Source organism: Chamaea fasciata, unplaced genomic scaffold, assembly GCF_029207755.1.
Source record: "Chamaea fasciata isolate MVZ Bird 193981 ecotype frontalis unplaced genomic scaffold, bChaFas1.0.hap1 SCAF_4, whole genome shotgun sequence".
Taxonomy (NCBI): domain Eukaryota; kingdom Metazoa; phylum Chordata; class Aves; order Passeriformes; family Sylviidae; genus Chamaea; species Chamaea fasciata.
This window is the reverse complement of record NW_027094089.1, coordinates 38,259,530-38,286,138: the sequence shown is the minus strand read 5'-3', so window position 1 is coordinate 38,286,138 and position 26,609 is coordinate 38,259,530. Positions and strand designations below refer to the sequence as shown.

General features: G+C 41.1%; 1 protein-coding gene across 3 annotated transcripts in view; it reads right to left on the bottom strand.

The window, feature by feature from the left end:
* CEMIP2 (cell migration inducing hyaluronidase 2) overlaps positions 1-26,339 on the bottom strand; it is a 51,374-nt gene extending 25,035 nt beyond the window's left edge. Inside the window, exons 1-6 of one of the 3 annotated variants that reach the window (XM_066181325.1) lie at positions 26,097-26,339; positions 12,385-12,721; positions 7,859-7,999; positions 6,752-7,313; positions 3,400-3,569; positions 1,945-2,133 (exon numbers count right to left, since the gene is read on the bottom strand). In XM_066181325.1, the coding sequence (XP_066037422.1) occupies positions 1,945-2,133; positions 3,400-3,569; positions 6,752-7,313; positions 7,859-7,999; positions 12,385-12,709 (1,387 nt within the window). In that variant the 5' untranslated portion in view covers positions 12,710-12,721; positions 26,097-26,339. Of the gene's footprint in view, positions 1-1,944; positions 2,134-3,399; positions 3,570-6,751; positions 7,314-7,858; positions 8,000-9,429; positions 9,515-12,384; positions 12,722-25,070; positions 25,238-26,096 lie in introns of those variants that run through there. The other 2 variants (XM_066181324.1, XM_066181326.1) reach the window with 2 other exon arrangements.
* Between the last annotated feature and the right edge of the window lie 270 nt (positions 26,340-26,609).

Below are 26,609 nucleotides of genomic sequence, written 5' to 3'. Positions count from 1 at the left end.
TGTCTGTAAATGGGACTGCATTCCTCTCCCTAAAGGCTTGACTATTGTTTTTCCCTATATTTGACTAGCAACTCAAGAAATTAAATGCAGAAAGAGCAACCAGAGCTTCTACAACACAATACTTTCTTGTTTTCCTACTACAGAAAGGTGAAATCAGCAAAAAAACCTAGCAAAACAATGCAAGAAATAATTTCAAAAGATGGTACATTCTTCAGCATGTCAAGTTTACCATTACACAGAAAATTCATTCTTTCTGAACAAATGTGTAGGTGGCATAGAGATTTCTTAAAACTGCATACATTACCATGACAAAGAAAACTATATTAAAGGGGGCAAAGAACCCCAACTGGGAATGTTGACTGTAAGTTCAGCTCCTTTAATAGCTTTTCAATAGTTTAGCTAGGACTTCCTTAAAAACAAAAACAAACAAACAAAACAAAAACAAACAAACAAAACAAACAAAAACAAACGAAAAAACCCCAGGATTTTGTATTTTATGTCATATTGTAAATCTTGTGAAAATGTTTTTTGTAAACCTTTAAAAGCAACTGCTTTTTCACAGCACATGATTTCCAAGATGAAATAGAGTCTACACACACACTATTTAGTGGTGACAAGAAACTTCTTAAACTTCATACTGCAACCTTCCAGTTAAGTTTGCTCTTTAAAACACTATGCCCAATAAAACATAACATTAGGAACAAAGCCCAGGAAATGTCATGTTCAAGAGCATTAAGTTAGCCCTGCAGCTTCACTCAAACTGGTATTCCCTGATGGTATAAGGTAAACATGGGTGTGCTTTCTTCATACTTGAGATTTCCCAATGCAGTAAAACATACATGACCCATGCTAACAAACGCATGAGAAGCAAATTTCACCACCAAAGAGACAGACAGACTGGCAGTCCCTTAAGGCACAGGTGGACAGGGAAATCGGAGGGTGTTGACAGTAAACTTCCAAAAATGAAGAAGGAGGAGTTTGAAAAAGAGGAAGTTGCACTGTGCAGAAATTAATGAGACAAAACTGGACTGAGAAGAGCACCCATGAGCTGCTGCAAACTAACGCTGCAGAACAACACTTGTTAGCTGGTGCTATGGAGTGCTGCAGCCCACCAGGAGTGAGAAGGGAAGCTCCAGAACAGAAGCTGGAGGACACCAAGGGGGAGGGCAGCACCATGGAGCAGGTGTGGAGCAGCAAAAGAAAAACAGAGACACCAGCATAGCTGGCAAGCCAGTCCCCTGAGAGGCTCCTGTGATATCCAGGCAGAATGACTCACATAATGAAAAGGAAATGGTCAACAACGTACATGCCCATTTACTTGTGCATCACACCCAAAGGAAAAACAGATGCAACTACTCAGGGATATCCTGTGAGAGCAGACTCTTGGAAGGGCCACTTATTTTATAACCATTCTGTTGGGGAGGTAGTATAAAGGAGACTGAGGCAAAGGAGAAAAAAAGAGAAAAAGGTACAGGTTCAAAGACTGCAATTTTTTTTCCTTGCTGTTTTTATTTCTACTTTTTTTAAAAACAAAAGAAACAGAAAAAAATACAATGATAACGGTTCAAAAGATGAAAATGACACTAAAGGCAAGGGAAAAAAGCAATGACCACAACAGCTATACAAACATGTATAGAGAACTTGTCAAAAGACAGAAAGGAGCCAGGAAGGGAAAACAATCCTTACCCTATTGAGAAAAAAAAAAAAAAGGCATTCAATGAGCTTGGGAAGAAATGATAAAGAAAAGTTAGCATAGTGAGCTGTGAGGCAGACCTGTCCTACAGAGTCATTTTATAGCAAGAAGAATTACACATCCATGTACGTGGCAACAAAGCCACACAGCAATTAGAGAAAAGGCTGCTCTTCACTGCTTCCACTGCAAAGGCCTGTCCAGCAGCAAGCACATGTTTCACAGAGATCTTCAAGTGGTGAATGCTGTCATACCTTTGACTTTAACCTGATGGTTGGTACACTCTGGGCAGGGAAGGAGAGTGAATTCCTCTGTCTGATACATCGAATAGTCTGTGCTCGCAACCACAATCCTGTCTCCAGGCTCCCAACTACTAACATCATCCAGAAGATTCAGTATCAATCCATCCACCGCTTCCACCTGGAAGCCTGATATTGGGACACCTAATTTAAAAAAAAAAAAAAAAAAGAAAAAAAGATTACATTCACCCTTATATGAAACAATTACCAAGAAGGTGCTAATAAAATACACGTGAGATTTCACAGGTCCCAAAGCCCTGTAAAGTACAACTCTGACCTCAAATGTACCAGTGTGAGATGCCTTTACAGCCTGTTTACTTATTGGATCTCAAACAAAGCAAAGGGGAAACACAGAACTAATGGTGACTGGAATAATCTAAGTTTTTTGGGTTTTTTTCTTCAAAAAACTCTAATATCATATGGCAGTAATTTGTAGGTCCAGTCACCTCTGCTTGTTTCAAAAGTGACATCTTTTGCCATTTTAAAAGGTACAGATGTAATCAAGGACGTGGCAAACAAAGTAGAGGACTTTTTTAAGCACATCTAATAAAACAGTTTGGCAGACTAAATTGCACACACATAGAATTTCATTGGCTTATGATGAATTTGCATAAGTTCAGCTGCTTTTGCTAACTCTTGAACCTAACTCTACAGCACCAGTAAGTAAAAGATATATTTTGATGGATATTTTTTAAATGTAAGTCTATACATTCTAATGGGGCTGTAATGAACAGTAAAAGGATAGTACCAAATAGTTCAACTACCCAAAAAATAAATTTATGACTACCATAAAAAATTTTTGAGGAAAACACAATACCTTTTAGTAATTCTAAAAAGAAGAAATAGATGATTACCCATAAAAACCCGGATCAAAGATATCTTAAATTTTAAAAAAAATACTAAAAGATAAAAGCAAGCAAGTGGCAAGTCCTTTAGCTTTTTATTCAGCTTTGTATCAGAACAGCTGCCAACAGCACTCTAACAGCAACTGAAAATTCTAACATTTCTTTTAGCTTCTGTAGTTTTTTTCTTTTAGTACCATAATCAACATCTCAGAACCTTAGATTTAAAATACCCATGACTGCCAAATTACTAAAATAAATTTTAAAAGTGCCAGAACTTGTAAGACTCCTATCTTCACCTAAATACACTGGAATTTAAGAGTCAATATTATGCTGCTCTCACACTGTTTACAAAATGAGAAAAGTGGTAGTAAAGTGAGAAAATAGGTAAGTGAGAAGATAGGTAGTACTGAAGAACTGTGTCCTCCTATTTCATCCATAGCAAGGAAAAACAACTTAAAGCAGCACTCAAAAATTAAAATTGCAACCAGAATTTCTAGTGAAAAAAAGCATATAAAGTATTTTTTCTTTTTCCCCAACTGTAGGATTTTACAAAACACTTTCCTACCATCATTCCATTCGCTGTAGGCTCTCACAACAAACTTCTGACCATCCACTGTGAAAAACTCTTTTTGAGCAAGAGCTTTCCCCCCAGTGCTGTGGTTTTCATAGTTTCTCACTGATTCATTACAGGAAGAATTTCCACCACCTATGACACCAACTAAAGCCCAGGCTTGCCTGTGAAAATCGAAAGTAAATGTTTAAATATAATGTCTCTTTAAAAATTCTTTACAAAACCAGGGAAAGACAAGGAGCATAGAAGACATAAAAAACCCTTCTGTATGCTCTTCCAAATTAATTTTAAAATGCAGCTTCAAAATGTAGAAGGAAATGGGCAGAGGTAACAGCAGAGAAAAGTAGTTTAAAATAACGGGGTGTCCTATACACAAATTGGCAAATACAAGAGCTCTTACCGGGGAAGACTTTCATTTACATTTAAACATATACATTTAAACACAAACATTTAAACATATTTATATATATATAAACATTCAACAAGATACACATTTTTCCAGATGCTAATTTCTAGAGATGTGTGAAAAAAGCCACGCAGGATCCTACTCCAGCTTTAGCAGGGCCCAGGAGGAGCAGGAGTCAGTGCTGATGCTCCTGCCATAGCCCCCTGCCATTTGCCAGCAACACCCCAAAGGCGCAGTCAGTACTCCAGGGAACCACATGTTCCCCAAGCCAGGAGGGATAGACACAGCCACCAATAGCCACTGGTGCTCACTCCTGTGCCGGACAGGCAGTAGCTTTTGAATCTTTCAGAATGCTCAGACTCAGAAAAGGAAATTAATGCTGTTACACAACCTTTGTACAATATACCACTGATGTGTGAGTGTTTGAAAATTAAAAGCAAACCATGTGGCATGGAAAGCTGCCACCAAGTTCAAAAAACAAGTTTATTTTCCTGTCCTTTACTGCTCTGTAATGCCATAACCATGTGCACAAAGGAAGCAGTCGAGATCATCCATTAAAAAGCCAGACAATTTTGCATCATTAAAGTTGAATCATTCACCCCAACTGACAACAGTGCCAGCCAGCTGGATTGCAGAGTGTTGCTAATGTTTGATTCAAAGGCAGATATTAAATCCACCTTCAATCCAGTTGCCTTTAGTTTAACCTTTCTTGATGTTTTTGTTGATTGGGGTCAAAAAACCAAACAATACTTTAGCATTAACATGTTCACAGGAATAGTACATACTGGACCAGCTTTTTAGTAGCAGCAGCAAACAAGCTGAACATTTGACATACCGACATTTGAAATAAAGTTATTATGATGCACGCTTTGCATTCCACATGTTGCAGGAAGAAGTAGAAGGGGAGAGGGCTGTAACAGATTATTCACCTCCATGCTGACATCTTTTTTACTAGCTTTAGCGGTTTAAGAAAATGACCCTGTTTTTCCTGAGCAAGCCATCAGGGAGAGCTTCTTGCCTGTCTTCCACTGCAGAACAAAAACATTTTATGTGCTTACAGAGCCTTTACCAACTAACTAAGCAGACAAGAAGCAGTTCAGCAAAGAGGGGAAAAAAGGCTGTTTCTTCCCAGTTACAGGCTGAAGAAGCTCCTAATTTCAGACAAACTGGTGTGGAGGTCATGGGCAGAGACAAATGCCAGAAACCTACACCTCTCAGGACAGGCTGGGCTGATTGCATCACAGCCTGAACAATCTGAAGCCACACAGGCCTTTCTGCTTTCAGGAAGTGGTATTCTACTATAGGACACCCAGGCCTCGGCACTTTTGGCCAAACTGCTTCAGAGGCAAGAGCATTCCATCCCACACCCCTGCGCTTACACAGCCAGTGACACAAATGTACCCCGACAGGAACTGAGGTCAGAACATGCCATCCTGACTGACACGCCACCCTGGCTCTGCCAAAGCACAGGGAGGAAACTAACTGGAATCCAGATGTCAGGGGATAGTGAGGGATAAGAATAGAATGGAAAAATCAAATGACCAATTTCCTGGAAAACACTGGACAATACAAAGAAGCTATATAACACCACCCCAATAAAAGCAGAACAATAGACCAACAGGCAGTTAGGAGACTGGGTATACTTTTCACTTGTATTGCCAACACAGAATCACAGAGTCATTTAGGCTGGAAAATATCTCTAAGATCATACAGTCTCGCCTTTGACCGATGGCCACCTTGTCAATTAGACCATCCTACCAAGCACCACATCCAGTCATTTCTTGAACACCTCCAGGGATGATGACTCCACCATCTCCCTTGAACAGTCTGTTCCAATGCTTACTATTCCTTTCCACTCAGAAATTCCTCCTATGTTCAACTGTAAACCTCCCCTGATGTAGCTTGAAGCGACATCCTCTTATTCTGTCAGTGGTTGCTTAGGAGAATAGGCTGACCTCCACCTGGCTGGTAGAGAGCAATAAAATCCCTCTGAACCTCTTTTAGTTCAGGCTAAACATTCCCAGCTCCCTCAGCAGCTCTTATGACTTACATTCTAGACCCTTTCTCAAGCTCCAGTGCCCTTCTCCAGACACACTCCAGCACATCAGTCTTTATAGTAGTAAAGGGCCCAGAATTGGACATAGGACTCAAGGTGTGGCCTCACCAGTGCCCAGTACAGCACTGCCGTGGTACTGCTGGCCACATTATTGCTGATACTAGCCAGGACCTTCTCAGCCACCTGGACACAATTCCTTGTGCTGCCCAGAGTGGTGCGGACAACCCTCTGTGGCACAAAGCCAAATTCAGACCACGCACTGCAAAAAGCCATGCAACAACTAAAAGAAGAGCAATGAAAAGCAGTGTAAGTTTCCTGCTTTAATAACTCCTGTTAAATCTCTCCTATTGTCTCACCATGCAAATCCTGACCAACTGAAAAGAATGCCCATAAGATAGAAACACCTTTTAACTGCATTTCAATCACAAAATAATTTTACAGGTCAGGTCCTTTGAGAACTCAATGGAGAGGTAATGTACTTTTATCTCAACACAGGAGTATGAATAGGATGTTTGATACCTGGGATTAGTATCCCTTAGAAACAATGTTTTGGGTTGGAAGGAGCCTTAGAGATCACGTAGTTCCCCTCCTTGCTCTCCTAAAATCATACAAATTAAAAGCTTCACCTAGAAACAGTTATCTGCCCATGTCTTAGTTTAAGTTCTAGAAAGAACAGTGAAAGCAAGCAATTACGAGTAAGTAAAAAAGTCTTTCACACAGACACCAGTCTCTGCACTGTACTGCTAACTGAATACTATTACTGCAGCATTATGAACAACACCAAGAATTCTCTGAAAACTTTATGAACTGTCAAAGTTTAACAAATCCACCACAGCAGAATCTGCATGTCATACTTAGCACAAAAGGGAAAATAAATTACTTACCTGTAACTTAATCCTCTAACAAACTTACTTCCGAGAAGATTTTGAATAGTCACTCTGGTTTCCTCCAGAAGATTTTTAGCAGCTGAATCTCCTACAGCAATAGCAATAATGCGACCAGGATGCCCATTTCTCAGTAAGTTCTGGAGCTTTAAGCTTTCCTCTGCAAATTCATGTGTATCAAACTTCAGCACTTCCAAAACTTCTGCTGTATCCTGATCGATCACTCTCACATTTAGTCCTCGGGAAAAATTCTTTTTAAATGTGTAATGACCATAGGTCAGCCCTGAGAAATATATAGTCTTTGACAGAAGAGTCCATGATACCTTCTGGTGCCCGTGCAACTCCAGTGTTCCTTCAGGGCCCACGCCAATAAATTTTTTGCCAAATTCTGGCACATCAGCACCTTCATTTGACTTCCCATACAAAATAATAGTTGCTTTGGATTTATAGCGGCATTTCTCTGCTCCAACATGAAGCATTCCACCATCCTTTATCAGGATAAATCGAGTTCTCAAAGTAATATTTTTAGAACCTTCTTTATCATCACCAAAAACAAGTAAACCTAAAGGAAAAAAAGTATTTCTGTATTTCAAAGCAAAATTCAGAGACTCAACAAAGTTCTGCAGTAAGCACAACAAAAAAATTACAGATCTATTTTTCACACTCATGAATTAAGCTATTATGTTGTAACATATATTTAAGAATATTTGGGAAAGTAACTGTTACCAATTGTGATTTATCTTTCTAAGAATTTGCTTAGAAAAAAGAATATTCTTTTTTCTGCCTGTTTGTTAGGATTAGTAATATAAAACAGTTACCATTGGAGGACAAACAGATTTAGTACCATACAGGCTACTAAACAACCTTGTTTTCCAATACTGCACAGGAAACTACATCAGTGCTGCACTGAAAAGATGCACTAGAGCATCATTATAGAGAATTTATCTATTGAATGATAGACCTGACCTGGCAGCAGGCTGAAAAGTAAAAAACCATGGGAACTGGTCAATAGGCTGCAAGATAAAGTTTCAACATATTTTTATGCAATCACAGAAGTAAAAAGTATGCAGAACACTGAAGCAAGGAGTTCATCTTGCTATTTCATACCTCCTTCCTGTATAACTATAGAGTGTACTGTAGCATCTGAGTTCAGACGAAACAAATCCCCTTTTTTGATAATAACTCGTTTTTCAGGATCTTTTCCAGGGCTCCAGTTTTTAAGGCGAGGATTCTGATCAGGACAATTCTCTGCAATTCAATGTGAAATTCAACTTTTAAAAAACAAACATCATCACATCAATCAAGATGGCACTAGAATGAACACAAGTAAGAAAGGGTCAGTCACCCACAAAGGACTCCCACATCCTTCTGTGCTTTCAATACTGCAGTCATTGTATTTGTATAGCCAAAAACACACCTGAAAAATACCTAAAGTCTCAGGGGTAGGAAGACATTATTTTACTGAATTAAACTACTGTTGACCACACATTGCTGACCATAGTTACTTTTGAGTACCATCTGATTTTTCTCTTATTTGCTAGATCACCTGTAGTAGATGAGAAAAGGTAAGCAGAATGCAGTCAGACAGAGAGCAATCACACTGAGCACTGGAAGCCTTAGGCCAGCTAACTAGGCTAACATAGTTGTAAAGCATCTAAGTATCCCACCTCCTCTAAGTATCAACTCTGTCAGAAAGGCTGACCCCTTCTTACTTTTAAGCATTCAAATCATTCTTTCTGTGAAAATTTGCAGCAGGGACAAGACACCCTTAACATATTTAGTATAAAACCTAACTAGCTAGAGCAGTTTCCAGGGATATGAGACATTTGGCTCTAACTTAAACATTTGTATCCCTTAGGAAGTCAGCTTAAATACCAGGCTACAAACTGCACAAGAGCAGAGACATACTCAGTCCTTGCTGAAAGCCATGGCACTCCACAGGCTATAAACTGAGCCACATGGCCAGAGAAGGAGAGGCAACAGCAAGAAGTGAAAGGCTTGTATGATTTCAGACAAAGTTACAGCAACGTAGTATTTATACCACACACCTCTTTAGCATATTAAGCTTCTGAGTAATGTGGAAGCATAGACACTATAAAAATTGAAAAGTATATTCCTTGGATTATCTAACCAAAATTAAAAATAAATATTAAAAATTAAATATTAAAAATATTTTTCCTATGCAAAATACAATTAAAAAGTTGCCAAAATAAACATGTTAGTGGGCCAACTGAGTTTAACAGCCAAAATAGCCTTTTCACACGCAGTCTTCTGAAGAAATACACCCACACTTCTGAAGTGTTGCTTTGGAGGCAAAAAGCTATTAGAAACAGTACACTCTCACAATATCTAAAGAAACCAAAACCTATCCATAAGTTTAATAAAAGCCAGCCTTAGTTTTGCTAACAGAAAAGTTTTTTCCTTTGGTTTTAACTCTCCACATTTCAAATCCCTCCCAACTTAGGAAAGCCACATAAACCAAGATTTGACTACCAGTGGGGAAAAATTAGCAACCTGCAGAAAGGGCAGAAGGGACACAAGTAGTATTATGAAAGTAAAAACAAAATAAAATCTTTCATGAGGATCCTAAGAAGACAGCTTTCGGAAAATGCAATTCAACACAAGGGAAAGCCGAAATGCAAAGAGAACTGCAATCAGCAAGACAGCTGAGCACTCACCAGATAAAGGCAAGACTAGTGCCTGACTCATGCAGAGTCCCTAACCCCTTTTCCCCAGACACCACACACACAAGCACTGTGAAGAAACACTTATTTCCTGGCTGGTAGCAAAGGGCAGTGTGAGGAAACCATGAGTCAGCAACCGGATGACTTCTGCTTAGTGTGATTCACAGAAGAGCAGATCTAGTGACCATATATTTTTCTGTTGAATCAGAAAGAAGACATATAAAACAGTAACTAAAAAAAATTATAATTTTAAAATCTATTGTACATTACAATCCAGCAAGCCATCAGAGACAGGTGCTCCTATAACACAAACATGCTTTTGGGCACAGTGGGTCAACATTTTGGCAAGCAGATCAGATGTGTTTAGCAAAAAGTATTTTGAAATTCTCCCTTAGCAATTGCAGTGGGCTGTATGAAAACATCAAATACTTAGAACTTCACCATATGGTGATCTCCAAAATTACCAAGTAGATTTTACAGATAACAGTTACTGCCTTTAGAGTTAAAGTTAAATAAAAACAGAAGTACGGACCAGAAACCGTTGAGTAGTGATGACCTTGCTAAATTTAGCCACTCATGTTCAAAATTTTTCAAGTCAAGCCTCTGCTTCAAAACATTTCTGTAAAAATGGCCAGCATTCTTTCAGGTTTAGTGGCTTCTATTAGAGCTGAGGGGAGAAGTAAAATTTCTGCAAGTGGTGGAGGAAAAGTACACCATCCCACCCAGCAGAAAGCATACTGACCAAAAAAGACCCCAATTCTAGAACCTTTAATGGATCAAACATATGAAATCTGGCAGGAGAAAAAGACAGGCAGGGAACAGTTCTCAAGATATATAGTCACTTTCTACTTGTTTAGACGCCATGTCTGGAAAAGTTATCAGTGCTATATTATGCTCAGCAGAAGTTTATCAGACTATGGCAGCTAAATTTTCTGAGGATCCTGTTCACCCTGTGCAAGGTGCAGCTGAGAGCAGCAAGAGTGAAGAACTTTTCCCTGTCTCTCCAGCTTGTCATTCTGACCCCGCATCAGAAGCCTGGGGAAATGGGGAAGCAAATTGTATTTCCACTGCTCTCCCTGATCTCCAGTGTTTAGGACTCCTTACATGAGTCAGGAGTGGATGCCAGGAATACAGAAGCAAGGAGGAAAAAGAAACCAGTTGACAAGCAGGAACAGAAATGCTGACAAGCAGCATCTTCTCTTTGGGGAAAGTACAGTGGAGGTTTAGAATTTAAGTGCATTTACTACCAAGTGTCACATTCCTTCCACTACCTTTTAAACCGCCATCTAAAGTTCTGAAAATATGAATTTCCAACTAGCCCTGAAGAAAAGCACACCTAACTGGAACTGGTACTGTTTGCTGCAGTACCACATGTGCTTTGGTCGGAGCTGTTATGCACATGTTAATTCACATTAACATTTCAAGCTGTTGGGGAATTTTTGGGGAGTTTCTGCGACAACCATACTGCAAGATTAAACATCAGCCAGGCTCTCCTTAGCACCTGTAGGAGTTTCTCTTGTGTCAGTTTCACAGTATCACAGAATAAATACAGTCGGAAGGGACCACAGTGGGACATTTGATCCAGCCTCCCTGGTTAAGCAGGCTCATCCCAGAGCACATTGCACAGAATTGTGACCAGACTGTTGTGGAGTTATCTCCAGTGAGGGATACGCCACAGCCTCTCTGGGCAATCTCTTCCAGTGCATGGTCATTCATACTGTAAAGAAGTTCTTCCTCATTTAAGGTGGAGCTTCTTATTAACTCTTGTCTTATTGCACAAGAGCACCAAGAAGAACCCAGCTGCACCCCGAACTATTTCAGAATGTTAACAGGGTAACTCACCCTCCAGTCTCCTCTGGAATTTGTCTGTAATGAAAGTACTTACTGCATATGTACACATTACCAGCAATCTGCATCATAACAGAGGAATAATCTTCCATTTACTAGTCCCTAAGGTTTTGTTATTTTCCTTCATAATTATTAGGAAAGCTCAGTAATTTCACCCAAGGAGATATCTCAGCAAGCTACCACCAAGAGCACTTAAATTGGATATGTGCATTTATTTTGTACTGTCATCTGAAATCTTCATTTGGTTATCTGATTTGTTCAGCCTGTGTTGCACTGACTCTGGAAACAGCATCTTTTTAATTACTGTCAAAAGCCACTGAGAAGTTTGTTACTGCAGTAGCCAACAGTTTCAATTCAAAATCCTGTTTATCTTTTAGAAACCAGACTACTGCCTTAAAAACAGCCAAAAACTCCAAACAAACTCACCGAAACAACCCACACTCCAAACTGTACTACCAATATTTAGCAACTGCACCTCATAGCATCCTCTAGGAGTAACTGGCTGGAGGGATGTACACTTTGTGATCACATCACCAGCTGATATTTTATAACTGCTGACACATTTCAGTAATTCTCCAAATTTCAAAAAAGTTGCCCAGTCTTTTAAAATGAGCTGAAAACAAAAAATCAGGGCTAATAGATCAAAAATGGTCCCTGCTCAATTTGCATATAAACAAAACAAATGCATATCATTAGCATTGGTTCTCAAAGATTTTTAAATTATTTTACTTTAACATATTTTACTTAGTTACTGCTGAAACAGATAGGATTTAGGTTTGTCTATAATTTGTGAACCTGTAAGACAGCTACTGCAGATAAAAATAATTATGCTTATAAAGCATTCATGCATCTTTCTCCCGTCATCAGTCATCTCTATTTACTGTTATGCCTTTCTGTTTCATGTAAGTAAATCAAAACATATGCAACAAAATCAACACTGATAAAAAAAAAAAGCTGATCTTTTCCCCCAACTTCTACCTCCTTTGATCTTAAAATCACAGTGAGTGTCCTATTAACTTTCAACATTAATCCTGATGCTGAATTATTGAGTCATGTTCACAGGCAGCATAACTTCTAGGATGATTTCCTTAATGAACTTACCATCTGGAGCATATTTTGAAGCTATTCCCAAAAAAATCCCCAGTGCAACAAAAAGTGAAAGGCTAGAAATGGCAGAGCAAATAAGAGTATTTTTATGCCTGCTGGCTTCTGCCTGTTGGCGGTGCTGCTCCACTGGCAAGGACGGGAGTCTTGTCTGGGCCTCTTGTCTGGATGAGGTAAATTCTGCCGTAGCATGGCCCTGCGAAGGCCGTGGGGGACGGAGAGGGGCAATCCTCCCCGGGACGTAGCCCGAAGACCTGTGACTGCTCCCATTCTGAGGACGGAGGAATGCAGGGGAGCTCCCCCTGGTATCAGCGCCTTGCATGATATAAAGTCACTGGAACACACACACAGAGGGGAAAGAATAAGAGACAGGCTTTCAGAATACAGATCAAAATGCATAAAACAAAAAAAGAAACAACAACAAAAGGCAATTTTAAGCCGCATGTGTCAAGAACAGCCATTGAAGCTGTGACTATTTACAAAGTATCTGTTACTCAGTTGCTACTGGTTACTTGCCATGGAATAACTGCAAGGAACAATGGCATATGTGTCTTCAACAAAATTAGACTCAAAAGAATGTGATGTGGGAACAGCACAGATTTCTTCGTAGTTCCAGTGGGTATTTTTCACAGAGTATTTCTACGGTTAACTTGTATTATGAGATTAACATATCAGATGAACAATGAGAAGGCTAGCAACCCCTCCTTCTCCAGTTACGCAAAGAATGTCTAAATGTATTTTTTCTGTACACAGAAGCTGAACAAACTCCTCACTTTACTTTATGGAAAAGAAGCTGAAAAAGACAAGCCTGACTTATACACTGAAAGCCCTAAAAGCTGTTTAAATTAAAATACCAAATACTATTTTATTTCTAGTCATGCTGATGCAACTTAGTCAACACTTTTAATAAGCTGAGGTGCATTGAGCCAGCAAATTCCTAATTTACTCACAGCAAGATTCAATTGCTAGTAAAGCTGCATCAGGAATGGTTCTGTATGAAAGTCATCTACATGTTATTCAGCAAATCTTGGGATTTTTCTCTGCTGAGATGACTGGATGTGGACACAAAGTCTGGAAGCAACATGACTGCTCCAGATCTCTGTACCTATCACACAGAGTGAGTGTTGCTTTTATTTCAGTTACTAGCATTGTTTCCATCTTTCTTCTGAAGCACACCAAGAGGAAAACGTACCAGTGCCATCACTGCCTGGCCCATCCTCAGCAGCAGTTCTAACTCACGACACTTGTCCAGTTCAAGAGACAAACTTGCATTTGTCTGTTTTCTCTGGTTTTTCAGTCAACAGTTTTGTACAGAGTATTCACAAAGTCAGCTTTTTTTTTTCCTCATAACGATTAACATTTCTTAGAGATGAAATCTTTTTGAGAAGGATGCTCAAGTTTCAGTTAACTGAAACCTAACTTTTGAAACTAAATCCTAAAGGGGATTTAGGCATAAGTCATGTGCATTAAACCAACAAGTGTAGGAAAAACAACTACTGAAAATGGAAGAGTATAAAGATCTTCTTTCTTTTCCATTAACAAAGGGAAGTCTGAGCCATACTCAGAAGTGTCAGGCACACTGATGAAGGAGAAACGTGACAACTGCAATTTTATTCTGAGAAGTAGCAAAGGAGCCTTTTGTTTCACATGCTGAAAAATCTGATACTTCACTGACTCAAGGAAAAAGAGCTGTTACTATTGAACAGGCTGGATTACCTTTTCATGGGAGACAATGCATCTCCAGATGTATGCACAGTGACAATGAAGGCACTGAAACATTAACTGAAGTAGCCGTCCCAGACTGCAAAAATTATTCCAAGTCCTCGAGAAGTGCTTCTTGCACCTGCTCATTATAACAAATTAATTTTCAGCATTCTTCTTTCTGTTCTCTTTGACAAACCTAATCCTCTGCTCTCAAACTTAACTGCTCAACCTGTTATGTGCACTGTGGAAAATTTTGCTTTAACCTCATGTGCTTTTACACTCAACTTATTATCTCTCAGCAGTGAAAGTAATTTCTGAAATTTAGATGTGGTATCAAAAGCTGGGCAGAGATGGAGCTTTTCAGCTAATTCAAAGATAGTATTTACATATAGCTTAACAAATGCTGTACTAGCTTCTTAATTAAACATTTTAAGAAATCTGATCCAGCACTGAGATTTTTTTTTTAATGGTTTGAAACCCCAACTCCCTAAACTTGGTTAATTTTTCAGTTAGGAGACTTCTCTGTTACACCAAGGAAATTACTACAGTAGTATCAACAGTTAAAAAGTTTTTCAACTACTCAGCTATACCAACTGAACCCAGACTGGCTATGCAAGACTTGAAATAGTTTTACAAAATAATTTTCCCACAATTCTTCCCACCAAAGCCTCCTAAAGTACTGCCAGACCTCTAAAGAAATAGTAATTTAAAAACCAAAAAAAACCATTCATTACAGCAGCTATTGAAAACACTTGTGTCATATTTCAAGCATATTCTGTGCTGTACAAAGCATACTGTTTTGTTCACAAACCTCACTTTGGCAATTGTAAAAGGTTTTCAACTATCCCACTTAAGTGAAAACACAGGTCACCCGAAGGATGGATGGAAAAGAGCAGAATTGCTGTCTTACCCACTACAAAATAGAAATAATTAAACTGAGCAAATTAGGAGATACTCAGCACATTCTAAAGACTCACCATACAATTTTCCATTACAACAGGAGTAACCATTGCAATACTTCCTTCCCTCTTCACGTGTTACTTGAAATTCTCTAGCTGAAAATATATCTCTTTTATCCTGTAGAGCAGCTACTAGCTCTTTTGAAAGACAGACTGATAATCTGATTCAAATTATTGGCTTGTTTATTCCCACTCTGTGGAAGCCTTCAGAGAGCACGACACAAAAGCATGTACAGTAACTGCCTGTATGGTCAGTTATGCTCCAGAAAATGCAATTATTTGACTGCACAAATACAGTTTGTGTGTCACAAATACAGCACAAATTCTACTCTGCAAATGCATTTACAAAGTAAAATGAAGGACAACAAACTGTTGAACCACATTTGCTTGGAAGTTCCTATGCACCTGAATTTTCCTATGTTTCCCTTTGACCTGTGCCTATGCTGTGGTCTCCTAAAGGAACTCTTGATCTAAAGGAACTCATGATCTGGGCATCTCTTCCTGATGGTCAGTCCCAGACAAAAACATCTCCCACTTTTGCAATTGCACATATGGCACACAGAATGGTGCAATATTTTACTTGGCAGCTTGCTTCAGAGTGCTTCCAATAACAATCAAGTTCTCACACTACATACAGCCAAGAGCTCTATCTGTACAAATGCGTTATTTGTCATGCCATTTTACGAATGCTGGTGTCTCACTATTCCCAAACTTCTTGCATGTCAGTTTCAAGAGTATTATGCAAGATTTTAAATCCATTATTCAACACAGCTTTTAGTCAGAGCCACACTTAAGCATGTGCTTCCAGCCCATCAGTAAGAGGGAAGCTCCCAATGCACAGACTTGGCTGGAGTATCTCAGATGCTTCGGCCCACGACATATCTGGCATATCTCAGATATTTCACTGCCACCTATCTGCTGGATGACGGCACCATTTGCATACTGCTCTTTTGCAAGAGTAGTGCAACTCCACACAATCCAGATTACTCAGGCACCCCTTCCTACAGCATGAGCAAGCAAACAACTACTTCTCATACTGGTCACATCAGCCAACCCAGCCTAAAGCACCTTAAATTATAAAAAAAAATTTAAAAGGTTTATTTTGCTCAGCTTCCAAGTGAAAACAGTGAATACCTGCAAGCCTGGTTATGTCTACAGCGCAACTGAGCAAACAGATGTGGACAGCAAACCCCAGCAAGCAGACAACAGTGAGCTGCTGAACAGGCTGCAACATTTCCCATCTCCTCAAGTATTCCTTCACTGCTTTTAACTTGTGCCACTACCATGCTCTCACACAATCCCACATTGTCCCACATGGTCAGAAACTGGAAACATATGCACTGCACAACCAGGGGATAACATATGACATCTCTTTCCTGAGAGACAACTGTGTACTGATTTCCTAGAGAGACATTGGCTTATTTTACCAGACAATTCAAAATGTTACATGACACCACCCAAAAAGTGAGAAAAATACCAAGGTATTTTACACTTCTGTGTTGTCAAATGCTAAGTGTAATAAAACATGTCAAACAGGCTAAAAATCTCCCAAACCTGCATCATCTGAAAACGTTGTAAAGAAAGTTTGCTTACTTCATACAGTGCAAAGAAACTAATGCTTCTCTTTAAGCATATTTTAAGTATCAAAAGTCTTAAAAATAAAATAAAAGAGAAACCAGAAGAAATTACACACTTCTGTTGATCTGGGCCATCAAACACCACCAGCTCTAGTGCTGACCTATTACCACACTGTCTAGTCTCAGAGTATATAATTCCCACTAAGGAAAAGACTGAGCAAAGGGTGGAGGAAAACAACACATACACAAATATTTCCCCATGGAACACAGTATTAAATTTGCAGACAACACTAAGCTAGGAGTATGTGTCGATCTGTTGGAAGGTAGGAGGGCTCTGCAGAGAGACCTGGAATGGTTGGACGGATGGGCAGAGTCTAACAAGATGTAATTTAATAAATCCAAGTGCTGAGTCCTGCATTTGGCCACAATAACCCCCTGCAGCGTTATAGACTGGGCACAGTGTGGCTGGACAATGTCCAGGTGGAAAGGGACCTGGGGCTTCTGGTGACAGCAGCTGAACATGAGCCAGCAATGTGCCCTGGTGGCCAAGAAGGCCAAAGGCATCCTGGCCTGGATCAGGAATGGCGTGGCCAGCAGGAGCAGGGAGGCCATTCTTCCCCTGTACTGGGCACCGGTGAGGCCACACCTTGAGTGCTGTGTCCAGTTCTGGCCCCTCAGTTTAGGAAGGATGTTGAGATGCTTGAGCACATCCAGAGGAGGCAACGAGGTGGGTGAGGGGCCTGGAACACAAATCCTGTGAGGAACGGCTGAGGGAGCTGGGGTTGTTTAGCCTGGAGAAAAGAAGACTCAGAGGTGACCTTACCACTCTACAACTTCCTGAAGGGTGGTTGTAGCCAGGTGGGGGTTGGTCTCCTTCTCCAGGCAGCAACTGACAGAACAAGAGGACACAGTCTTAAGCTGCACCAAGGGAAATATTGGCTGGATATCAGGAAAAAGTTTTTTACAGAATAGGTGATAAAGTACTGGAATCTACCTGGGGAGGTGGTGGAGTAACCATCCCTGGATGTATTTACAGAAAGACTGGACATGGCAGTCATTGCCATGGTTTAGTAGAGGTTAGGGCTGGGTTGGACTCAAAGATCTTGAAGGTCTCTTCCAACCTAGTGATTCTGTGATTCTATACCACAAAAGTTATTACTGCTTTCCTGGTAGAGACACTTGTCTGGTATGAAACCAAAGGGCAGTGAGAAACACATGAAAAGGGAAAGGGACAAGAACTCAGTTAAAAAAGCTCCTACGTAGAAACAACTACTGAACATAATGTGACGTCAGGCAAGCTCCTAAAGCATGACATGCACACCTTTACAGACCTTCAAGCTGGTCAACTACAACAAAAATACAAATTTCAATGCTTCAAGTACTTTGGAAGTCCCCAGTTCAACAAATCTCAACCTCACCAGTAAGAATGATTCTAAACAGGGTGTCCACGTGCTTTCCTTTCTGTTTCCATATTTTCTCCCTCTTCCTCATTCCGAAATTATCTATTCACTAAGACAACAGACAGCATATTGGAAGGAACCTAATTTTCCACCCATGTACAAAAGCTGGAAAGAATATGTGCACAGTAAGATGCAGAGCTACAGTTAAGTAACTGTTGGAAATCACAGTATTTGGAACACCCTGAAAAAACTCAGCTGAGTTACAAAAAAAAACCCTGTAAAAACTCTACTGACATCTAGACACATATGCTGTTTTCATCATGCTTCCACCAAGTTTTCTCCCATGCTCAGCACTTTCAGAAGAAAATCAGAGAAAAACATCAGCAAGAAACAGAGATATAAGAATGGTAAGAGATACAAATCTTAAAATATAAGCTCTATTGCATTCAATTTTCTGAATTTCCTGTGTAGCAACTAATAATTTTTAGTGAAATTCTTGGCATGTAGAAAACATGTAAAACTGCATGATACACAACCAACGGAAACCACCTGAGCCAAGGTCTGTATTTCCTAAACCAAATCTTTCAAAGTACAGAATCACAGAACCACTTCAGTACCACACATCAAGAGACAGAAGTCAAAGCATGCATTATATTTACAGTATAAGAGAAGGCCTACAGAGAGAAATAATCTTCATCAACTGGTCTAATGAAATCTTGGAGAACACAAGCCTCTCTACAGTTCAGAAGAAATTTCAAACTTATTTACAGGTAGAGAAAGTTGGACTACAATTGTTTAGGTGATATACAAAACAATTAAGCTATTATCAGTGGATTAGAAAGGATGATGAGGTGAGGGGGAGAGGATGGTGAGAAGATTGCATTTCAAGAGAAAGAGGTAAATAGACACTTTGTAACAGAATTTGTCTGTGGGAATAAGTACAAAATTATGGCCAAGTAAAACCACTCTCATGTCCATGGCTGACAGCATACAGGAGAGCCATGAATTTCATTTCTACCCTCTTGTGTAGGTGTTTGGCAGATCACCATTACAGATGAGACCAAGACCAGAGGGTATTTGTACAAGAAAAATGGCTCCCCCCTCAAATGACAACTGGGCTTTTGTTCTTCACATGCAGTTTATGTGAAAAAGCTCTGCAGCACTCACCTGGTTTCACTTACAGAGCATTTGGTGCAGCAGATGAAGTATCTGACCTTGCAGAAAGTTTACGTACAAAGCTTAGGGATTTTTGCAGTGCTGCAGAGATGCATCTTAATGCAGAAACCGCAGAGCCTTTTTTTTTCCAGTTCCCAGACACCAAACATCAGCCTGTAAGCTCTCAAGAATTTTAAATTGACCAGAAGACACTGCTATTCAGTTTGCTCAAATAGGACTGTAGTAGCTTCAGATTTTGCTAATTGAAACAAAGAAACATAAGCCAGCAGCCACAGCAAACTGTAGTCAGTGTATCTAAAATGGTATCTAAAATGGTATTTCCAGTGAATTCTACTTTTCTATCCATTGTTTTTAACACAGTTTATCTTTATCTTTATAAATTATGTGAAAATTGGGGAGGTCTATACTGGTTTTCATTCACTGTTTAAAAAATAGCACATTCTGCTGGAAGAAACCATGCAGAAACAAGTGAATTATTGACAACTTAAATACAGCACACCCAAGAGTACACTCGGAAATATGGCATGTGCTGAAATAGGCAAAATGAATGGAATCGTTTCTACTGCTCCACTTTCAGAAATGAAATGTTTAATAATTTGTATAAGAGATCAAGAGTGGAAACTTGCATTTTAGTCACCCATCTGCCATTAGCTTACTGCATGAGTCACAGATTATTTGGGTCCCAAGCCTGTAACATGAGAAAAAAAGTGGTCACTAGCTTCACAGGGACATTGTGAGGGTTAGTTTAGAGAACGCTTTGGCCTCAGCTCAGTGATGCATCTGCATACAAGCCTACTTTTAAGTAAATAAATAGCTACACTTAAGTCAACAACTTTCACATGTAAGTGACGGATTCGCCACATTAACCTTAGGGAACCTGAATAAGATGGTAGGGAAAAATCCAAATAAAAATCAGGGAAAAGCATTTAAACTGCTTCTCATACAGACAATAAGAAGTGGTATACAGGTATCTTCAGTCTCTAGAAAAACACAAATCCCAACCAAACAGTAACAGTTTAGGATTTCAAAGCAGAAAATTTTCTTTGTAATGGTAATACACTTCAGAAAGGTAAAGTTGAGTTCTGGCACTACCTTGAACCACTGGGCCTACAATCCTCCTCCAAAGAGAAGGATCATAAGATTAGATACCTATTATTAAATTACAGAATATAATGTTATATCCATATAAGATAGAATATAAATGAAAAGCTCTTAAAGATAGATTATAAGCATATATGAAAGTACAGAATATCACAGGAAGTGGGGTAAAGAATTAGCTCCAATACTTAGCTTTGGTAAACTGATCAATGCAAAATTACTCCTGAGTGTACTCATATAATCACTTAATCATCAAAGTGTTGTCATGTTTAAGTTATATTTAAAACGCAAATTGGTATAACAACACACTGTCTTCCATTTCAGCATGTGGATTTCTTTCTCAGGCAAAGCTGTTAAGTTCTTAGAATTTTTTTCTTCAGGCCAACTCAAGCTTCAGAAAATGATATGTCACCCTTTATTATGCATTTTTGAAGTACTGTCTCTGCAGATTTTAACTGTGCATCAACCAGAAAAAAAATGCTGCTTGAAAAACTGAGTTGTTGCAGCTGCACACCCACATTCTTTCTTCTTGCCTTTGTATAAGCCAAGTTAAATGAGACAGCATTAAAAAATATTTAAGAGTTGTAAATCACATCCAGTCACATCCAGTAAGAACACAGCCGTGACATCAGCACCTCTTAGCTCTTTGAACTCCAAAAGGACTCTTAATACTGGTGATGGATGAGTACGAGAGAGGCTATATGACAGAGGTCCACAGAATCAGAAGTAGCTGGTAGAATGCAAACAACATTTTATACCTCTTTCCAAGGAGGAAAAAAAAAAAAAAGCTGACACAGAAGCCTCTGAACCTGACTCAGTACTACGTGCTTCGGACTTCAAGAATTTAGGTAGGTTCAGAAAGCAACAAGGTTGCAGAATAAAAGTCAGTTGAGGATTATTGGATAAATACCACTGCCCAATTTAGTTTAGGAAGTCCTTGCAACACAAGCTGGAAGCAGTAGCATCGCAATGCAGTAGCTTCACCAGATGGCTATTACTCACCACAGTCAGACACTGGGTAATTGCCTGGATGGAAACATTGCCTGATGTGATGTGGTCACTTTTCTACTATGCGTTAAGACCTCATTAAACTGTCTTTCACCTTCACTTTTCCAAAATCATCTCTCCTCCTCCATGGAGCAAATCCCCCTCAACTCAGCCGTTGCAATTGACTGCTGAGATCAGCAACACAAAATACACCTCTACCTGATCACTGACATTATCATGCCAAACTGATACACAGTAGTTGAAACATAGTACAGTTTTCATTTTGCTGTACAAAAGGTGGCAATCTAGCAGAAGGGCACAGCACATACCAGCTAACACGTGAGGGCACAAAGTCTTGTGAAAAGAGTTTCTACTGATGAACTAAAGAAGAATAACTTGACTGTATATCTGAATGTCAACAAAACTCATGGCTCTAAAGTAACTCAGAAATCACAGAACTACATGAATTGAGAGCCTGGTGAGAAAGGAAGAGTGACTTGACTTATGCAACATCATATGTTTGTACGATTCCATAAAAGAAAAAAACATGCTATAATTTTCCTTTTATAAAAAACACAAGCAGCATATTTGGGATATCTTCAAACAGCAAAACAAAGCCCTGTAATCTACCATTAGGTATGCATTCTGCTGAGCTGGTGGGTACACTTGTATTGGGCTTACTACAGTGAATTCCATTCTAGGAAACTTCGAGAACTCTGCACCCTACTGCCAAGTACTGCAACATCCTGCCAGGTATAGCTAGTCATCTTGCATGACTGCACTACCCTTTTTTACATGTTCTTATTAATCCTATGTGCCAAAAAGATAGAAGAGCAACTAGGACATACCATTCCCTTAACCTACTTAACAACAAAGCAATTAAAATCCACTACAAGCTTTAAAGTATGCTTTCTTTAATATTCAATATTTTCTTTCCATATTGGCAAATGCATCACTTTTCTCCCTCACATCTTTGCTCAACTTTTCTACTCCTTTCCCACCTTCTTTCTCAGCATTACTATTCCAAGAAAATATTTCTGTGGATTTCTACACCCATATCTACGAATAATTCACTCCCATTTGTCTTGCCAAAAATACCTCCACTAAATCAATAGTGAAATCCCTTCTGCTAAAAATAAGCAGAGAATGTCTAATCAAGTCTAATCACAATTTGTCTCCAAACAAGAAACTACAATTTACAACGCAGACTTTAATCATGTTTTGATGCATACCGTAGGTGATTCTTTGGAACAGCCTTACTAATGCAAAGCATGAACCTTACTGATAGACGTCAGATTATACTCCCATGATTTAATTCTCTAATATACAGAAAGCAAGATTTATTAGGTGACAATTTTCCCACTAATTTCTGTCTGAAGTTTTTAAAATCACTGGTGCATGCATACCGAAGGTGAAGAACAGTCCATGGCAAGCACTGTGGGACAAGTTTCCTTGCAGTCATGCATGATGTGGCCCATCAGCCACGGAGCTCCTTCAGCTGCAGGGCAGACGTAGCAGGCTGTGCCCTTACAGCTGTAGGGTCTGCAGCATCAGCCTCCAGCAGACAGTGGGAACCAGGTTCCCTCTCCTCCGTCTCCCCCAGCTCTGGTACAAGACAGAATCAAAAGGAGATAGAGTTCCAATCCTAGCACAGAAAGAAATCAGAGCCTTCCAATAGGTAAAGAAGGAAACAGCTCCCTCCTATTCAGCAGGTAAGATAAACAAAATTGAGTCACTGCTCACTTTCTAAAAACAAGACTTCCACAGCAAGAAGCTGAACTGACTTATCTCAAAACACACAAAACCAGTATGCTTAAACTGCTTAATAAAACTTTTCTGAAATGCACTGGACATATAATAAAGGACATTAAGGACTGTGCTTTGTATTTAAAGCACATTAAAAGTTATCCATAATTAAAAAACATTCCTAGTCCCGACTGTCCAAGGTATGCAGACATTTCTCCACAGCCTTGGTGGTAAGAATGCTGTTTTGAAGTATTTAAATAGGGCTGAAAAGCACCTGTCCCACTGCATGCTGTCATTACTTAAGGAAATAAAACCTCCTAAATTCCTTTGAAGTACAAGCTACTCAAATATGTATCAACTTAAATTATAAAAAAAGGAAAGCTGCAAAATAACCAAGGTAGTCCCACAGCTCGTGTTCTGCCTGGTTTTATATTCATGTTTTAGAAGAGAAACAACCTGCTTTGGTCGCCTGGTCTGGCAACTTGGAAGGAAAGTGAACTGTACCACCAAAAGGTAACTTCCAGTCACAGGACGTGGAACAGCTAGGAAACCTTCAGTGGATTTCACAGGGCCTTCTGAAAGCCATGGTTTCTACACACAGGGGACACCATCTTCTATTAGTGTCCCTAACAATTAGCAACAAGTCGGATGAACTGGATAAAAGCTTCCAGCCAACCCTCAACACCACTTTCACCACAAAATATTGTGGGGGTAATGTGTTAATATTTGTAATTAAAAAACCCAGTGTGCCACTGGAAAACATCTATCCCCATCTCAAAAAAAACACATTCCACAGCTCCTGTTGAGATCATATGCTGAACTCCAGAACGCACTCTCATTTTAGCATGGACCTCGCAAAACCCCTTGTCTTTGTCCTCTTCCCTTCTACACTCCCTTTCTTCTTCCTGAATCCCTTTGTATTTAGGGGCATTTCTTGTGATTTACATAGAACTTATTTCTCTGACCTCTTTGCTCAAGTCCCCTGCATACACTCTGCTGGATGCTGTATTAGCAGAGAGAGTGCAGGAGGAACAGGCCGAACAAACTTGATCTGGCAGAAGGCTTCACATTTGTGTGGGCAGTGTGCAGGATCCATGTACACAAAGCATCTCGAAGAGCTGTAGACTCCTAAGAACAAAGATGAATTTCCCTTCTCCTTATTGCTACCCATGGGCCATTTCACATCAGTAGCTAAGCTGCTGCAATTTTTTTTCTGTGATTCATGAAAACAGACTAATGCCACACAAAAAATACAAAGTATTACTTTATCCTCCTTATTACACTGTCTTTGTCGAGCTACAGCTGTTACTTTGTTTTCAGAACTATAATAGAAATATAAAATCTCTTCCCTGTTAAGGAAACCATACCACTAAATACACACGTAAAATACAAAAAAGGGTAGCGTCTTCAGCACACGGTCCTCATCTAAACTGTGATGTAGCACAAATGCACAGCATTAATCGCTGCACACCCTCTTTTCTTAAAGGGGCTGTGATGATGTACAACTGTCACTGTTCTTCCATGCCTCCGGGCAAGTAAAGCAGCTGTTGGTTATCAGTCACGAGGACGGCATTCCACAACAGCCCAAGCACTCAGGGATGCCTATGACAAGTCCCAACGCAGTCACGCCGCGATGCGGACCTGAGCCCGGTCGCTCTCCACCGCGATCCGAGCAGCATCCGACCAGACGCGCCAACAAAGCCGCGGCTCCGGGAGCGCGCCCCCGCCGCCGCACCTGCCGCGGCCCCGCGGAGCGGCGCGAGGCCCACACCTGCCGGGCACGCGAGGCGCCGGGCGGCTCCTCAGGGCGGCCGCGCCCGCCGCCGCCCGGCCCTCCTCGCCCCGCCGCCGGCTGCTGCCGTCCCCGCTCCCTCCCTCCGCTCCCTCCTTCCCTCCCCTCCCGCCGGCTCCGGGAACAAAAGAAGCCAGTGCGGCGGAGGCCAGCCGGTCGGGGCGCAGCGGCCCTGCCCGCGCCCCGGCCGCCCCGGCGCGGCCCGGACCCGCGCCGGCCCTGACCGGGCCGGGCGCGCTCTCACCTGGGCCCGGCGCGGCGGCGCGCTCGGGGCGGCGGCAGCGCGCTCAGGGCGCCGGCATAGCGCTCCCCGCCCCGGACACGGTGAGAGGCCGCCGACTGCTCGCCAGCTCCGCCGCTCCCCGCCTCGGCTGCCGCCCTTACGCTAATGGCAGCGGCTACAACCCCCGCGGGGCGACCCAGATCTCGGGCCCCGAGCGGAGGCGGCTGCGCCCCGCAGCCGCGGCCCCGCCTCCCGCGCTCCCGCCACCTCCCCGCCGGGGGAGGAGCGGGACCGCCCTCCGCAGCCCGCCCGCCCGCCCCGGCCGCACCTCCGCACCTTCGCTCTGCCCTCCGCCGGGCGCCGCGCTGACCGGGCCGGACGCGCTGCGCCGCGGAGCTGCGTCCTCCCGGCCCGCCCGCGCTGCGCCGCGGAGCTGCGTCCTCCCGGCCCGCCCGCTGCTGCCGGGGGACCGGGTGCCGCCTCCTGCAGCACCCGGGCCCGGGAGCAAGAGGAGATAGCGGGGTACTTAGCTCTCTTCGGCTTTGTACATACGGTTCTCCTCTCGGCAGCGCGGAGAACAGCTGATTTGCAGCTCGAATACTGGATACAGCCGATATCCGTGTTAAAGTATTTGTAACAACAGTAGTAGTAGTAGTAGTAGTAGTAGTAGTAGTAGTAGTAGTAGTAGTAGTAGTAGTAGTAATAGTAGTAGTAATGTAGTAATAATAATAATAAGTAGTAATAATGATGATGATGGTAACAGTAACAACCGCAATACCAATAATAATAATAATAATAATAATAATAATAATAATAATAATAATAATTCCACAGTATAAACGCGCAGGCAGCCCTGGGCGGTGTGAAATGTGCGACGTATAGGAGTAGTCGAAGAGCCGGGCAGCAGCGAGGGAAGACACAGCGTGCTGTCTCCGAAGGGACAGCGGGGAGGAAAGGAGGGACCCCCGGGGCGCATCAGAGGCGACAGTAGCAGATCCGAGACACGTGGTGGCTGTCGGAACGTGCAAACTGAACAAAGTTACTTACCGGGGGTTGTAGTCCGGGCAGTCTGACCAGGGGGAAGACCCGATCGGAGAACCTGATTCAGCTTCCTGATTTGTTTTTTTGGTCTTAATTTTGTTTCGGCTTCTAATGCTTTTTAAGAATCAAAAATCAAACTAAACTCCAAAATGTTCTGAATTTCAGAGAACCCTTGCCTGTAGCTGTTACAGAGCAAAGAGCATCAATTGGTATAGACATTTAAGAGGGACTGTGAAGCCCCTGGGCACTTCAGCCTCTCAGACTATCAGCTTTGATGTAAATCTGACAACAGGCTTCTCTTAAGTTTGGGACCTCCCACCATTTCCGTGCAGCAAGGTTGAGCCACACTCATTACTAATGAGCTCAAAAAAAAAAAAAAAAAAAAAAAAAAAAAAAAAAAAAGGTGCCCTGATCCAATTCAAGATGCTTCAATGAAATGCTTGAAATGCTTCGGGATATTCGGGATATACAAGCATTTCCCAACATAGTTATTTCCTTGGGAATATTCCAAACAGATGA